Source organism: Saccopteryx bilineata, chromosome 2 (genome assembly GCF_036850765.1).
Source record: "Saccopteryx bilineata isolate mSacBil1 chromosome 2, mSacBil1_pri_phased_curated, whole genome shotgun sequence".
Lineage (NCBI taxonomy): Eukaryota > Metazoa > Chordata > Mammalia > Chiroptera > Emballonuridae > Saccopteryx > Saccopteryx bilineata.
In genome coordinates this window covers 1700821-1716552 of record NC_089491.1, presented here as the reverse complement: position 1 = coordinate 1716552, position 15732 = coordinate 1700821, and the positions used below count along the sequence as shown (strand labels likewise).

General features: G+C 68.1%; 1 protein-coding gene across 7 annotated transcripts in view; it reads right to left on the bottom strand.

Annotated features, from left to right (window-relative positions):
* Nucleotides 1-863: 863 nt before the first annotated feature.
* The window catches only part of GPSM1 (G protein signaling modulator 1), a 32409-nt gene continuing 17540 nt past the window's right edge, over nt 864-15732 (bottom strand). For 5 of the 7 annotated variants that reach the window (XM_066255747.1, XM_066255745.1, XM_066255743.1 and 2 more), the window contains exons 10-14: nt 10921-10991; nt 9980-10159; nt 4640-4796; nt 3803-4011; nt 2472-3344 (exon numbers count right to left, since the gene is read on the bottom strand). In XM_066255747.1, coding sequence (XP_066111844.1) covers nt 3105-3344; nt 3803-4011; nt 4640-4796; nt 9980-10159; nt 10921-10991 — 857 coding nt within the window. In that variant the 3' untranslated portion in view covers nt 2472-3104. The other 2 variants (XM_066255744.1, XM_066255742.1) reach the window with 1 other exon arrangement.

Genomic DNA, 15732 nt, shown 5'->3' with positions numbered 1-15732 from the left:
GCACAGTGGGTCACAAGGAGTGAGGTCAGCGGGGCCCCCCCCACCTCCACCTGGCACCGGGGGCAGCGCCTATGACAGCTGTTAGTCCCGGAGTGTCCGCATCTTCAGGGTGTTGTCCCCAAGCTGCTCCTTCACAGGCTGTTCCATTAGTGTCACAGCCAGTGGTATCTGGTGACAGAGGTGACGCCACAGGCCCACTGCCCCTCCCTTGCTCTGGGTGGCCCTTGGGTCCCGGGTGGGGACTTGGGGCCAGAAAGGCAAGCACATCCTAGAGCAGGGGTCCCCAAACTGCGGCCCCCGAGGCCATTCATCCGGCCCCCGCCGCACTTCTGGAAGGGGCACCTCTTTCATGGGTAGTCGGTGAGAGGAGCATAGTTCCCATTGAAATACTTGTCAGTTTGTTGATTTAAATTTACTTGTTCTTTATTTTAAATATTGTATTTGTTCCTGTTTTGTTTTTTTACTTTAAAACAAGATATGTGCAGTGTGCATAGGGATTTGTTCATAGTTTTTTTTATAGTCTGGCCCTCCAACGGTCTGAGGGACAGTGAACTGGCCCCCTGTGTAAAAAGTTTGGGGACCCCTGGACTAGTGAGTGTGTGTGTGTGTGTGTGTGTGTGAGAGAGAGAGAGAGAGAGAGAGAGAGAGAGAGAGAGAGGGAGTCCAGCTGGGACAAGGACAGCCCCTCCCAGGGACCAGGCTGACCTGTGTGGGTGGCACTGGAGTGAGCAGGACACCCTGGGTGGGTGGCACTGGAGTGAGCAGGACACCCTGGGTGGGTGGGCACAGCAGAGCCCAGGGCCGTCAGCACCCACATGCAGAAGTGCTTGCCACCCCCTGCCCTAACCCCCAAACAGACAGCATTCACTTGGCAGACTTTTATTTTTTCCAGAAAAAACAGAAAATGTACCTCTGGGGTTGGAGAGGACCCGTGCACAACATGGCAAACACGTGAGGGCAATAAATACGCATGTACAGTCAAGTACAGGGGGCCGCCTGGCGGGAGCCTGTGCTCTGGGGCCTGAGCCACAGCTGCCAGCCCCGCCCTCGGGGCCCCCACGCCCTCCCTTACACCCAGCCTGGGGGGCCCTCCAGCACCCACGCTCAGAGCTCCCGGCGTGCACGGTGCCGCAGGTGGGCTGAGCCGTGGGGGTGGGTGAGCGGACAGCCCAGGCCCCAGACAGCCTGTCCCCTGCCCAGTCTCGTGGGCCCACTTGGGTGTTTGGGGGCCAGACCCACCCCCACATGTGGGGGAAGGCAGGACGTCCTATCCCTCGCTGGTGGGGGGAGGGCGGGCTGGGTGCTGCCTGGGGGGCCTGGGGCTGAGTGGAGCCCCTCCCAGCTCTGCTGGGCCCCCCCGCCCCCCACGGCCCCAGTGCAGGAGGAGCCTGCGTGCCACCTGCTGGCCTGGCCCGGTCAGGCTGCGGTCAGGGTGCGGACCGGGCCCCCACCGGCCCTCCGGAACCAGCCCCGTCTGTGCCCGGGCTGCAGAGCCTGGAGCCGAGGAACGTCACCGCTCACCCCCACCCTTCCCCGGGGGCCCCGGCCTGCTCAGCGGCATGGGGCAGGGGCTCAGGGGCCAGGGCCAGTGTGGCTTTCTGGGGTGCTTCCTGTTCCCCCACCTCCTCCAGCCTGGGGGGGAGGACAGGGCCTGGGAGGGGGCCCCGTGCAGGTGAGAGGCTGGGGCCGGGGCGAGCACGCCTGCGCTTGGCCTTCCCGGGACCAGTTCTGGGAGGTCAGAGACGCCCTCGCGGGCGGCCCCCAGAGAAGAGGCGCGGAGGACCTTTGGGGGCCTGGGGGGGCAGCAGGGTTTCACATTTGGCCGGGCAGGATGGAGGGGGTGGCGGGGGGGCAGGGAGAGGGCACAGGAGGTCTGGACAGCACCAGGGTCTGGGGCCGACATGCTGAAGGCCCCAGGGGCAGGGGTGGGGCGGGGGTTGAGGGGTGAGGGCAGGGCCTGGCGGGCAGGCCTGCAGGGAGCTGTGTACCACATGGGGTCGGCCCAGAACAGAGAATGCCTTCCTCTGCGCACGGCTGGCCGGCCAGCCGGCGGCCCTGGCCTCGGCCCGCTGCCCTGGGGAGGGGGAAGCTGCCCATAGCGGTGCGCCCGGAGTCAGGCTCAGCGGGAAGGGTGGAGGTGCTCAGAGCCTGGCCTCGGCCACAGCCTTGGGAAGGTGTGGCTCCTCGGGAGCCGCGGGCTTCCTGGCGACTGTGGGCCACTCCCCAGGGCGTCCGGGCCTGGCTGCGGGCGCGAGGCCTTAGCTGGCACCCGGCTGGCACTGCTGCCGACACTCAGGAGGCCCGCCCACCTCCTGCTCCGGGCTCCCGGCCAGGTCCACCCGCTGCTCGTCCATCCGCTTGGCCTGCACCCTCTGGATGAGGCTGAAGAAGTCCTCGTCGGGCATGGTGGGGCCGCGGTGCAGCCCGTCCGGTGGCGGGCAGCGCTGGTCATCGATCCTGGAGGACTGCAGACGTAGACACATGGGTCGGTGCTCACCCTCCCAGGGGGCCTCAGAGGGCCACCTGGGGACCAGTGGTCAGTGGCCTCGTGGGCAAGCCTGGGGGACCAGTGGTCAGTGGCCTCGTGGGCAAGCCTGGGGGACCAGTGGTCAGTGGCCTCGGAGGGCCACCTGGGGGACCAGTGGTCAGTGGCCTCGGAGGGCCACCTGGGGACCAGTGTTCAGTGGCCTCGTGGGCAAGCCTGGAGGACCAGTGTTCAGTGGCCTCGTGGGCAAGTCTGGGGGACCAGTGGTCAGTGGCCTCGTGGGCAAGCCTGGGGGACCAGTGGTCAGTGGCCTTGTGGGCAAGCCTGGGGGACCAGTGGTCAGTGGCCTCGGAGGGCCACCTGGGAGACCAGTGGTCAGTGGCCTCGGAGGGCCACCTGGTGGGCAGGGGCTGTCGTCCAGCGACAACACCAGCTCAGGAGGCTTTGGGCCCCCTCGGGACCTCCTCAGCCCGCCTGGGAATCAGCTCTGGGGGCAGCCCTGGGACCCCAGGAACGGCCCACCCAGGAGAGCTGGTTGAACAATAGCCGCTGGGTGAGGGGCGAGCCATCTGGGAGGCAGAGCTGCTGGGGCTGTCAGACCACCATGACAGCGATGCGGTCACGAGCCCCCGGGACGGGGCGGAGGGCTGCGGGGCTCCCCCGGGACCCCCACCGGGTCAGGGGGCTGCCGCCGGCGGGCCGGAGGGGACGAGGAGGCGGGCGAGCTTCTCTGCAGGGTCTGGAGCAGCAGGGCCAGGAGCCTGCGTGTGTGTGGACGGGGGGCTCGGGGGGGCTTGACGGGGGCCGGTTCGGAGCCCGAGGCCCCTGGGGCTTTCCGAGGGCTGCGTTTCCTAGTCCTCTGTAGGGATGGACGTCAGGTCTGCAAGGTGCCCGCTTCTCCCTCCAGCCGCCTCGGGGTCTCTGACCCTGGAGCCCTCCTGCCACGCTGACCGGACCCTGGTGCCAGCAAGGCCCCTACGCCCTCCCCACTCTGGGGGGCCGCCTGGCCCTTGGTTTTCTCCATCTAGAGGTGGAAAGCTGGACGGATCCCCCAGGCCGCAGCCACCGCCACGGGGACCCCCACCTCTGTACAAACAGCCGACCCGGGGACACCCGGGGTGACTGCCCACGGGCGCTGGGTCACACACGCTGAGACAGCCAGCCTGTCTCTCCTCTCCCCGCAGGTCACCCCCCAGACCCAGCCTGCAGCGAGGGGCCGGAGCCCCCCTCGTCCTGTCAGGAGCCTCCCCTGCAGACGGCGAGGGGGCCAGAGGGCTGGGGGGGCAGACCCCCCACCGTCCCCTGCGGCAGGTCTACCTGGCACTTGATGAGCATGTTGAAGAACTCGTCCCCGGGCTCCTGGGGGTCGCCGTCACCACGCAGGTGCCCCAGGTTGTTGTGGGTGATGCGCAGTCCGGGCAGGCTGCCCACGCTGGCCCGCTGGTCGTCCAGCCGGCGGCTCTGAGAGCTGGCAATGAGGTCGAAGAACTCCTCGGTCTGGGGGGAGGCTGTCAGCGAGGGCTGGGCTGCGGGGGGGGGGGGGGCGGCGTGAGGCCAGGGAGTTTCCCTGGGGGGGGGCAGCTGAGCTGTCGCGGCAGGGACCCTCTGAGGGTCAGGCCCGAGGTGGGGCAGGCTCCCAGCTGCCCCTGCCTGGGGCCCCACCCCCCACCCCAGGGGCTTCCGGGAGGGGAGAGGGGGGCAGGGAGGGGAGCCCGCCAGCCCACGCTGCCCAGACACAGGCTCCTGATACCCTGTGATCTGGGGGGCGGGTGGGCGGGGTGATGACACGTTCCCCAGGAGGCAGCTCCCGGCAAGGCGGGGCTGGGAGCTCACAGTGACGGGGACACTGTGCAGCTGGTCTGCATCACGCCCTCCGGAGGTTGAAGGGGGGCACCGTGGTGGAGGCAGGGGACCTGGCCCCGCACTTCTCAAGGCCGGGGGGCCCAGCGGGTGGGCGCTCACCGATCCTCTCCTCCAGGGTGGGGGCCCCATGGTGGAGGCAGGGGGACCTGGCCCCGCACCTCTCAAGGCCAGGGGGCCCAGCGGGCGGGCGCTCACCGATCCTCTCCTCCAGGGTGGGGGCCCCGTGGTGGAGGCAGGGGGACCTGGCCCCACACCTCTCAAGGCCAGGGGGCCCAGCGGGCGGGCGCTCACCGATCCTCTCCTCCAGGGTGGGGGCGGCCGTGGCTTCCGCGGCCCCGGGCGGGCCCTCCTCCAGGGGACAGCGCTGGTCGTCCATGCGGCTACTCTGGAACCTGCTCAGGAGGTCGAAGAAGCAGTCCTCGTCTGAAGACAAGGCCCGAGGGATGCTCTGGTGGGAGGACGGGGCAGTCAGCACTGGTCACAAGGGAGTCCAGTCCCCGGCCCCCGACAGACCCCTGAACACCGAGGGGCTGCTTGTAGGCCTGGGCCGAAGTGAGGATCCCCGTCCATCCGCCACCTGCTGGTCCCCTGACCCCAAACCCACCGCCCAGCCTGGCCCTTCCCCTCCCTCCCAGCACCACCCAAGTCCAGCCCCACCATTCTCCCCAGACATGACACTGCCCCTCCCCAGGGCTGCCCACACCCACCCCACCTGCAGAGCCTGAGCCCCCCGCCCCAGATCAGTGGTCACCACCACCACCTCCAGGCTTGGGGCGCCGATCCCAGCTCAGTCCCTGCGTGTGCCCCACTGTTTGCCTCTGCCCTGCGCCCAGCACAGCCCTCCCTCACCAGTGTCTGCTGCACAAACCAGCGAGGGGGCAAGTGGACGAATGATGGGGCCCTGGGCAGGCAGGGAGCCTTGCTGGCCATTACACATACATGTCTGTGCCAGGGCCCAGAGGTGCCAACATCCAGGTCATATCACCAAAGGCAAGGACACCAACTTAGTGGAGGTGAGGGCTCCCATGTCCCACCCCAGTCTCATACCAAGCAAGGATTTGGGCAACATGCTTATGAGGCCCTGGACCAGCGGAAGGATGCAGAGGACAGCAGGTGTGTGGGGGCTGGGGCCCTAGAGAGAGAGCGCTGATGTGGCCGAGGCAGGCACATGGAGGCCCAGGGTTCACTCTGGGTGGCTGGGGGTATGGAGCCTGGGTGTCAGGGGGGTTTGCCCTTGCACCACACAGATTCTGGGAGACACCGTTGGTGCAGCCGGGGTGTTGGGGAGGGCTGACCCCAGGGTGACCCAGCCAGGCCTGGGCAAGGCCCACCGCTGGGGGCAGGATAAGAAGGAAGGTGGTCCTCGGAGGGGCCACAGTTCTGGAGGGAGAGGGAGGGTTGGGGTAAGAAACAAGAGACCGGGCCACTGAGCCTGGCTGAGTCCCAGCTGGCAGGGTGACCTTGGGCAAGCCCACCCACTCGGGGCCTCGGTTTACACGTCCACACGAGGAGCGGCCGGACAGTGGGGCCTGTGGCCGAGGGCAGTTCAGAGCCGGGCCCCTGCTGTGGGCAGGCAGCAGCTGGGAGGACAGAGGCCCTAACGGGGCTCTGGGCTCTGGGTCCTCCTCCCGGCCCCCACTGCCTAGGCCCGGCCCAGAGCCAAGGCTGGGGGCACTTCGAGAACCCCTCAGGGCTCCTCTCCTGTGGCCCGTGCCCCCCCCCCACGGAGTCCAGAGTGCAGGGAAGGGACAGCTGGTGTGGGGCCCGGAGAGCCCCTGGCCAGGGCACTGCCCTTGGTGAGGGGCTGCGTGGAGACCGGCAGGCAGAGCACGGCCAGGGGCTCACAGGGGGCTGTGGGGCACCCTCCCCCGGCAGGTCGTGGGCTCGGCTCCCAGGCTGTTTGAGGCCCAGGGGGTGTGGGGAACCCCAGGCTCAGCCAGGAGTGGGGTGAGCACGGTGCCACCCCACGCCGGTTTTCCCCGGGGAACTATGGGGCAGGTAAAGGGAGCCAGGCCCCTCCCAGGACTGGTGTGACCCCAACACTCCTCCGGCCTCCCCTGGGGTGGGGGGCCGCACCGGTGGGCGTGCGGTTACCCCAGGGACGTGGTCATGTGGTCGGTCCAGGGTCCGTGCCGTGGGGGTGAGTTGGAGTGTGTGCTGCTCTGCCCCCACGGACTCCCCGCCTGTCTTCAGCCCCCCGCCCTCGGTTCTGGCGGCCCTGGGACCATGGCCACCACCGCTCTGAGGGGCTGGGGAGAATGGGGTTTGTCCCAAGGCCTCTCCCTGCTGCCCCATCGGCGCTGGCGCTGGGCTGAGAGAGTCCCTCCACAGCCATCCAGAGAGGTTCCTGAGGCCCCTCCAGTCCAGTCCGAGGCCTGGGACAGGCTGGGTCCTGGCAGCCTCCACTCTCTGGAGCCCAGGGCCACCTGTCAAAGGCTGATGCTTCCCTCGTGTGTGATGTGGGGCGCCGCGGGCCGGAGACCAGAGGGGCACCCAGTGAGGCTCAGGACAACTCAGAGGCCCCTACGCCCTCGCTCAGAGCACCACCTGGGTCCCAAAGGACAGGGGCCTGGGGGGGGGGCTACCCCCATGCTCTGACCTCTCTCTTTTGCCCCAAACTCAGGCTCCGTCCACTTCCGGGGTGGGGAGGGGGTGTCTCAGAGCTCCTCCTTGGGTCTCACTCCAGTCCCTCCTGCTAGCACCTCAGTCCGGTTTCTCACCGGGAGAAAGGGGGCGCCCCTCCCCTAGCCTGCAGCGGGTCCTCCCCAGCGAGCTCAACCAGCCCCTCAGAGCGGTGGTGGCCATGGACCCAGGGCCGCCAGAACCGAGGGCGGGGGGCTGAAGACAGGCGGGGAGTCCGTGGAGGCAGAGCAGCACACACTCCAACTCACCCCCACGGCACGGACCCTGGACCGACCACATGGCCGCCGTCCCTGGGGTGACTGCACGCCCACCAGTGCAGCCCCCCACCCCAGGGGCAGGGCTCTGCCTACGTCTGGCCTCACGCCGGCCCAGGTCCTCCCTGCCCCCCACTGCGTCAGGGCCCCACACTCACGCTGGGTCTGGAGCTCCCTGGATCCACCAGGCGCCAGTCTGGGTGCTCGGCCACGTGGAGCCTGCACAGGACCCCGAGGTGTCCGTGCCACCACCCTGCCCGTGGCACCCAGGGCGGCCTCACTGCCAAGACCCACGGGGCCCTGTGAGCTGGGTGCTTAAATAGGACCCGGGTGAGGGCCCCTCCCCGTCCCCGCCTACCAGTGCTGAAGCTCCATCACTCACATGCACGCGCATTCACACACACACACACACACTCACACGTGCGCGCACACGCACACACACAGAGGCGTTCTCCGTAAACAGCCGGAGATGGATTTCCCTGAGCACAGCACTGAGCGCCCTGGCTCTGGACCTGCGGCGGTCACACCAGAGGGACAAGGGGGAAGGGAACCGTGTGGACAGCGCTGTCCCACTCTGGCCTCGGGGACCCAGGGGCCACCACTTTCTTTAGCCCAATTCCTGAGCAGGGGCTGCTGCATGGACAGGACCTACCTTTCCTGCTGTGGGGCTCAGTCACCCGTGGACAGGGCCGTGGGGCCTGACACCCCCTCCCACATGGCCACCTCCCCCGCGTCTGCCCAGCTCCTGGCCCCAGACCCCTCCCAGTCCTCAGGATGCCCGCCCGGCTGTCCCTGTCCCTCTCCTGCTCGGGAGGCCTGCAGAGCCTTGGCCTCTGGCTGGCTCAGGACCAGCCGTGTCCTTGCTCACAACCTGGCCGGGCCTGGGGCCCGGAGCAGGGGTCAGCCTGCAGGGCGACCACAAGAAGTGTCTGGGGGCGTGGCTGTGAGCCCTGCAGGAGAGGCGAGGACAGGACGGGGGACACCGGAGCCCTCCCTGCCCTGTCACTTCCGCAGTGAGCTCAGAGCCCCGGGGACGGAGGGGGTGCCAGCCAGCAGCCCGGCCCAGCCCTCGAGGCTGCCTGCCTCCTGTCGGGGGAGCTGGGGCAGGGGGTCTGGGAGGGCAGGGGGCTCAGCCCTCTACCACAGGACTCTCCTTCAATGACACTGGCTCTGTTCTCCATGGGCATCAAGCTCCAGGGGTCGGGAGCAGACCCCGGCCTTGGGACTCCAGCTCCGCTGGCCCTAGCTGGACCCCCTGAGCAGGCTCGGTGCCTCAGTGCGCCCTCTCAGGGTTTCTGTAACCGGGCTACACGTGACAGGCCTGAGCACCTGCCTTCGTCTCCGTTCGGAAGGCGGGCTCCCCGGACGGCCGCAGGGGCGCAGCCTGGACCGGCATTCACACGAGGAACAGGCCAGCAGGCCTCCCCGCTGACTTCCCGCCTCCACCAGCCTGGCTGGACCGGGACAGCCCAGGCCATCAGGAGCCGCCCCCCACCCTGCGGCCTGAGGCTCTGCGGCCCCTGGGACTGGGGGCGGGGGGCGGGGGTGGCAGGTGCACAGGTTTGCCCTGGAAAACCAGCCATCGTGCAGGGAGGCTGATGTGATTTTGGGGGTGCCGGGAACCAAAAAAGGCAAGTGTCCCTTTGTCCTGCTGTGGGGAAGGGGCTGGGGTTCAGGCTCTGCCCTCTGCCTCCCTCAGCCCTCCTCACACACACAGTGGTGGGTGGGGACAGTCTCGTCACCTGGGAAGGGTGGTCCCTGGTGGAGACGCTCATGAGCACGGCCAGGCTTCAGCTGCCCCCTCCCCCACCCCAGCCCTGGTCAGATGCTTCCTGCTCCACAGCCCACGTGGCTCCTCAGAGCCTCGGTGCTGGGGCTCCTCCCTGGCCCAGGTCCCTTCTGGCTGGACCCACGGCAAAACTCCCCCGGCCCCCACCTTTGGGGCTGTCCCAGCATGAGTTCTCGGGGCCCCTAAGACCACACAGCCCTCCCTCCCTGTGCCGTGGCGAGGTCCTGCACTGCCCAGGCTTGGGGTGGGGCCAGCCCCCCACAACACAGCCACAGCGTCAGCATTGGCCCCACCCACCGTGGGTGACCGGCGCCCCCTCCACTGAGTGGGGACCCCCAACTCATCTCACTCCACGGACAGACACAGAGCCTGGCCGGCTGGGCGGTGCTTGGGTCAGATGGGGTTGGCAGAGACCCCCCAACCCCCAGGCTGGTGGCAAGGAGGGCGGGAAGCAGTCATCTGGGTGGAAGAATCCCGCCCCACGCCCACGCCACGTGCTGACTAAGCGCTGGAGGGAGCTGTTTTCAGACTGACTCCCGACTCCCGGAGGCTGGGACCAGGTTGTTCTGTTCTGCCCGGGGGGGTGGGAGGTCCAGGCTGGCCTCTGAACCCTGAGCCACCCCTGTGCGCCCGGGCACCGTGGGGCACCCGTCAGGCCACGAGGGGCTGGCCTCCATCCCTCTGTCCCCTACTGGTCTGTCTACCCATGTATCGCCCGTCCCGAGGACCCGAGCTGCCTCTGCCCCGGCAGACGTTTACTAGGCTGTCTGTCGCCCCGTTTACTGGGCCTCGCTGAGGCTGGGTGCAACCGTCAAACACGTCCCCTGCGCTGCCAGCAGGCCCAGGGCCCGCCAGGTCCTGGGGACAGCCAGGGCCACGACCTCTGCCCCCTGGAGCAGCTCCCGTCTGCTGCCCTTGACGGGGCCCGAGGGGAAAGCTGCCTACCGTGCGAGGCACCTGGACCCGGACGTCCGCGCTGTCCAGCGGGGAGTGGCCGCCCTCCCGGGGCCTCCGCTCAGTGCCGTCCGGCCCTTCCTGGTACTTCCTGCTCCTCATGGGGAGGGGGAGCAGGTCCCTGCCCAGCCCCCGCCAGTCCCCTGCGTGATGGCTGTCTCCATTCTGCTCCTGGGGGGGGAGGGGGAGGGAGGCCAGGGGTGGGCGGGGCCGCCATGATCCCAGAACCCTAAGTGGGGGCCGGGCGGATGCAGTCACCACCCCCTACTCCACAGACACATCGATGCTTCTTCCCGGGGAGGAAATGAGGGTCAGCAAGGGCCCCGTTTAGCCTGTCCACCTCTCCACGCTGAGCAACCCGACTGTGGGTGACCCCGAGACTCATCTCCCAGCAGGACACCCCCCGGCCAGAGGCTTCTGCAGCTAAACCCAGGCTACACGGAAGTAGCCAGAGGCTCAGAGGTCCGGCCACTTCCCCAGGCCCACGCTGCACCCACCCCGGCAGGGACAGAGTGAGCTGGAGCCCCCCCCCCAGCCCCAAACCCGTTTGGGGTTTGCAGAGCAGGTCAAAGCTTCGCTTCCCCGTGGACAGTGCCCGCCTGAGTGCCCAGGAGCCCAGGAGCAGTGGCCAGGACCCTGGGTGGGGCCGAGGGGTCTGCAGTGTGGAAGGACTGTGGCTTGTCCCCCCGGGGCAAGGGCCCCGGAGGTGAGTGGGAAGGAGCAGGTGCTGATGCTACAGGGCCTTGTGGGGGCCTCTCAGGGGACCAACGGGGGCAGATGGCCCATCTGTCTCCCACGGCGGGGACAGGACGTGGACAGGAGTGGCAGCAGCTCAGCAAACACTGGAGCAGCCTCATCAGCTGCTGCCCACGCGCTGCCCACGTGCCCGGGACGTTCCTGGCGCCCCCAGCCGCCGGCCCAGCCCCGCTCACCCGCTCCAGCGGAAGCCTCAGCAGGTCCCAGGTCTCTGCACTCAGCCTCTGTGTCCTCTTGGGCCTGGCCCCTGGAAGACAGCAGTCCAGTCAGTGGCCGCCGACCCCCAGCCTCCGGGTCACCCGATGGGCCAGGGCGCCCACCCCGGGGGGCAGGGGAACTGGGCACTCCCTGCCCCACACGGAGGCAAACAGTGTCTGCATGACCGCTGTGCACCGCTCCCCCGCTGGACAGGCAGTCGGCTGTCAACAGGGTGGGACCCTGCAGGGCCTGGGCGGGCTCTGGACTCAGCTCTCTTCCCACCCACTGTGGTCACCCCAGGGCCACACAGGGGTTCCCCACGTGGAGCTCAGCTGTCCTGTGGACATCTGTGGTGGGCGGCGTGGGAGCTGGACCCAGAGACCTCCCTTCCCCCCCTGCGTGGCCTGGTGCACATGCCACAGCTTGTTGTCCTGACCCCGGGCTTGGGTCACACCCACTGCCCCGGACACAGTCCCCAGCAGGAGGGAGCCAATTCAGATGGTCAGTCGCTCAGACCAGGGTTTCATGAGAACAGGCCAGTTACAGACCAGCTGGAAGGGACGGCAGCATGGCAGCTCTGCCCTCTCCCTGCCTCGGCCTCCACGTTCTGAGGAAGCCACACACTGTCCCCCGCTCTCTAGAGGCCGAGAAAGGAGACAGCCTGCAGTGGGGACGCAGGGGTCCCCAGAGGCTGCTGTCCCAGGAGCCTGGGGAGGAGACCGCCGACCAGCTCCTGTGGGTCCCGACGCAGGACTGTCTGCTGCCCGGCCCACCCCTCACCGCCTCAGCGTGGGGCAGCTGACCCCACGTGGGAGGCTGAAGGACACAGGGAAGAAGGGAGGGACAGCTCTGTCCCATGGCTGAGGACCAGGACGCCGCCTCTGGGCAGGGCCCCGACTCACCACAGCCAGTGGACACCCTGCTCCATCGCCCGCCAGGCCCGGCCGGGGGGCCTCGCTCTCGGCTGCCCCCCGACACCTTGGGGGCCCAACTCAGTTTCCCCACCTCGTCTGTTAGGCCCCCAGCCCCACCTGGCCGCTTCCACCCCGCCTGGCCTTCCGCGTCCCTGGAGGCCTCGGAGGAGGCTGAAACACCCAGCACGCAGCATCCAGCTCCGGGGCGGGTCCCCTCCTGCCTCCCCCCTGGGCCCGGCTAAATGCACCCTCTGTCTGGAGACTGCCCAGGCCCTCCTCGCCGGCTGCCCCAGCGCCCACGCCCTCGGCTGGGCAGCCCTGACTGGGGGCATTCAGGCCAGGGCACTGCTGGCTCGCCTCCCGCCCCTCCCACCTGTGAGGGTGAGGTCCGGAAACTTCCCTGAGCAGCGCCACCCGGCCAGAGTCTGACAGGCATCCTGACATCCTGTCCCCACCCAGCCCCATCCCACCTCACTGGGACCTGAGTCTAATGCCATCACTTGCCCGCCTGCCTGCCCCGCCTTGTCCCCAAAGTCCCTTCTCCGTGCAGGGGCCAGAGATGCCCTTAGGATCTGGGCTAGGTCTTGCTCCTGCCCTGTGGTCCCTGCCAGGGGCTTACACAAGGGCCCACAAAGCCCTCCCTGACCCACCCCTGCCACTCTTAACCCCTTCCCCTACCCTCTCCTCACCTGACCTACCCCAGACACCACCCACAGCCCCCACCACCAGCCTCGCTCCTGCCTGGGGCCTTCTGTCCGGACGGCTGGTCTTCCATGTAGGTTCATGGCTCCCTCCCTCCCCTCCTCCTAGTCTTTGCTCAAGTGTCTCACATGTGGACACCCAGATCCCAAAGGGACCGGTGTGAGGAGGCGGGGCCTCGACAGGTGATCAAGGTCAGTTGAGGTCATGAGGGTGGGGCCCCCTGTATTGGGATTAGTGCCCTTAGGAGAAGAGACCAGAGAGCTTGCTCTCTCTTCCGCACCCCACACACCCCACCGGCAAGCTGGGAGGAGAGCCCCGCACCAGGACCCCACCATGCTGGTACCTATGCTCGGATGCCCCAGCCTCCAGAGCCAGGAGAGATCGTCAGCTGTGAGGGCCGCCCAGTGTGCGGTGTTCTGTGGCGCAGCCCAAGCTGGCTGCGACCACCCCTTCCTGCCCCCCCATCCCATGTGTCTTTCCTCCAAAGCACCGGGGACACGAGATTGACTTGGGCACACAGGATCTATCGCATCTTTGCCCGTTTGGGTGGCTGGAGCTCCCAGGGGGCTTGGCGTGTGGTAGGTGCTCAGTCCGGACATGGCCAAGTAGCTAGTGTTTGCCGCGTGCCTCAGTGTGGGAGCCTGTGTGTGGTTTCCCGTGCGCTGTCCCCTCTGGGCTGCCCTCCCAGGACCGTGGACACTGGGGTTCCACCTGGCCAACGTCAGAGAGCCTGGGTCAAAGGAGGGGCAAAGCCAGGGTCAGGACGTGGGATGCCAGGGCTGCAGGTGTGCCCGCACGGGGCAGGTGTTACAGAGTCAGGCTAGCCCCAGAGGGTTAAGCAAAGCCAGACGGAGAGGGGATGGGCGTCAAGTGAGGTGGGGCCCCTGCAGCCCACCGGCCCCCTCTGTGCGTCACAGCGCTGGGCGGGTGAGAGGGACGCAGGCTGCTGACTGCACGGGTGGACAGTGAAGTGTCCGTGTCTTTACCCCCCCCCCCGGGAGCGCTGTCCGGCGCTGTTCCCAGGATGGGGACACTGAGGCACAGCTGGGTCAAGACACGTGGTCAAGCCAGCCAGGACATGGTGGAGCCCATGGCCTAAACTGCGCCTTGGACATCACGCCGTGGACATCTCAACCCTTCGGGGTGCCTGGACGCAGTGTCCTGGGACTCCTGCTGTTCAGCACCTCAGACACCCTGAGCAGGGACCCGAGGGTGAGCTCAGGAGCCACAGAGCAGGGCAAGTCTGTCCCAGACGGAGGACAGTCCAGGCCATCCGGAGCCAGCACAGGGACAGCGCCTGCCGTGACCAAGCAGCCCACCTCAAGGGGAGGTTGTGGGACCCCTACCCAGCGTGACCCACTGACCAGGTGCCTTCGCTGGGAAGGGCAGGGGCAGAGCACCCAGGACACCTGGGACGGACCCGGGTTCCGACAGCAACGGAGAGGAGACCCAGAGAGCCTCCCGGGGCATCTTTGCCGAGGGGGAGAGTGGGGGCAGTGAGAGCTGAGTGGTCAGCTGAACGGCAGCGGCTCTGGGTCCTCCAGCTGCAGGAACAGCCCTTGTTTCCGTCAAGACGGGGAGGAGAGCCCAAGGCCTGGCCTCCAGCTGGCCAGCCACCACCATGCCCAGGGCGTGCCACACCCACCACACAGGCCACGCCCACCCCCCATCCCTCAGCCTCCTCCCTCCCTGGAGCGCCCCTCCCCACGGCTGGGTTAATGCTGCTCCCTGGCCCACCCCTTCCCCGCCACCCACCACCACAAACAGACGGCTCTGGATATGCAGCTGCCCCACCCTGTCCCGGGAGCCTCCGGAGGGCAGGCCCCCCAACGCCCCCCCCCCGGGACTCAGCGTGCCCAGAGAGGACCAGTCGATGAATGAACCCCCACCTGCAGGAAGTCCTGTCCTGCCAGGCTCACCTGAGCGGGGGTCTCCTCCAGGGCTGCCCAGACTCGAGGCGCCCGCCCGCCGCCTCCAGCAGCCGCATCCCAGAGCTGCAGCCCCCAGGGCTGCCAGGCCCCCAGACCCGCCTCCTCTGCTGTGGGCAGCCCGCACTGGCCACTGCCCTCCCAGGAGGACGGCCGGTTCCCAGCGCCTGCTGGCGGCCCGGCACTGGCAAGCCTGCTGGGGCGGCTTCTGGGGGCCCCGGCGGGGAGGGTCTGGGCTCGGGCAGAGCGGAGGAGCCCGCGTCAGAGGACAGAGGCGGCCTTGTTCCCGCACAGCCCGGCCGTTCACCCGGCCCGGCCCCCCCTTTCCTCTGGGCCGCGCCTCCGTGGGAGCCTTTCCAGACTGGGCCACCCGCCCTGCCCCCACCTGCTGCTGGGGCTCCCAGAGGGTGGCCTCCAAGTGCCAGGGCTTGCCGGGGGGCTCTGGGAAGAGCTGCCCACCCTCAGAGAACCCTGGCCGGACACTTCCCAGGGTGCCACTGAGGGTCCACAGCGGGGGCAGGCTGAGTCCCAGGAGCCTTGGCTCCCCTCCCCTCAAGCCCTCAACAATCTTAGTGGGGGGTGACATCTGCTCCCCTCATCTCCTAGGACAGGCCCTCGTCAGAAACCCCGGGGACCCACTACCAGCCAGCCCCAACCTTCCTGGCCTGGATCTCGGCAGACCGAGGGTGTGGGGGGGCTTTGGGGGCTGGGGCAGGGTGGGCACCCCAGGGAACACAGCCATCAGGAGGCTGGAACAAGACTCCCTGGAAACTCAAGAACCATGTGGGTGGGGAGGGGGCGGCGACCTCCCCACCCTGAGCCTGGCCCACACCCACCTGCGGCCACCTGAAGCCGGCTCAGGGTGTCCCCTCCTCCCACGGACCTCCTGATTTGATTAATCTATTTGCTTTGCAGGGAACGTTCTGTCCTTGCCTGCACATGGCTGACCTGCACGGAGCGTCCAGCAGCCCGTAAGTGATGAGGTCATTGCAGTGGTGTGAACCCAATTGGTGCCCAGCACACGCTCCCCGGGCCCCTCAGGCTGTCGCGAGCTCACCCTCCTCCCAGCAGGTCCCTCCCACACTGGTCCCCTGGGCCCAGCCCTAGGCTGCGGGGTCCTCTCCTCCTTTTCCTGCATGCCGGGGTGCCCTGGGTGATAAACCTGGGGTACGGAGGGGGCTCAGGGGGCCTTTGCTGCCCCAGAGATGACGAATGGGCCTGAATGCCCACATGCGGGCCACCCCGT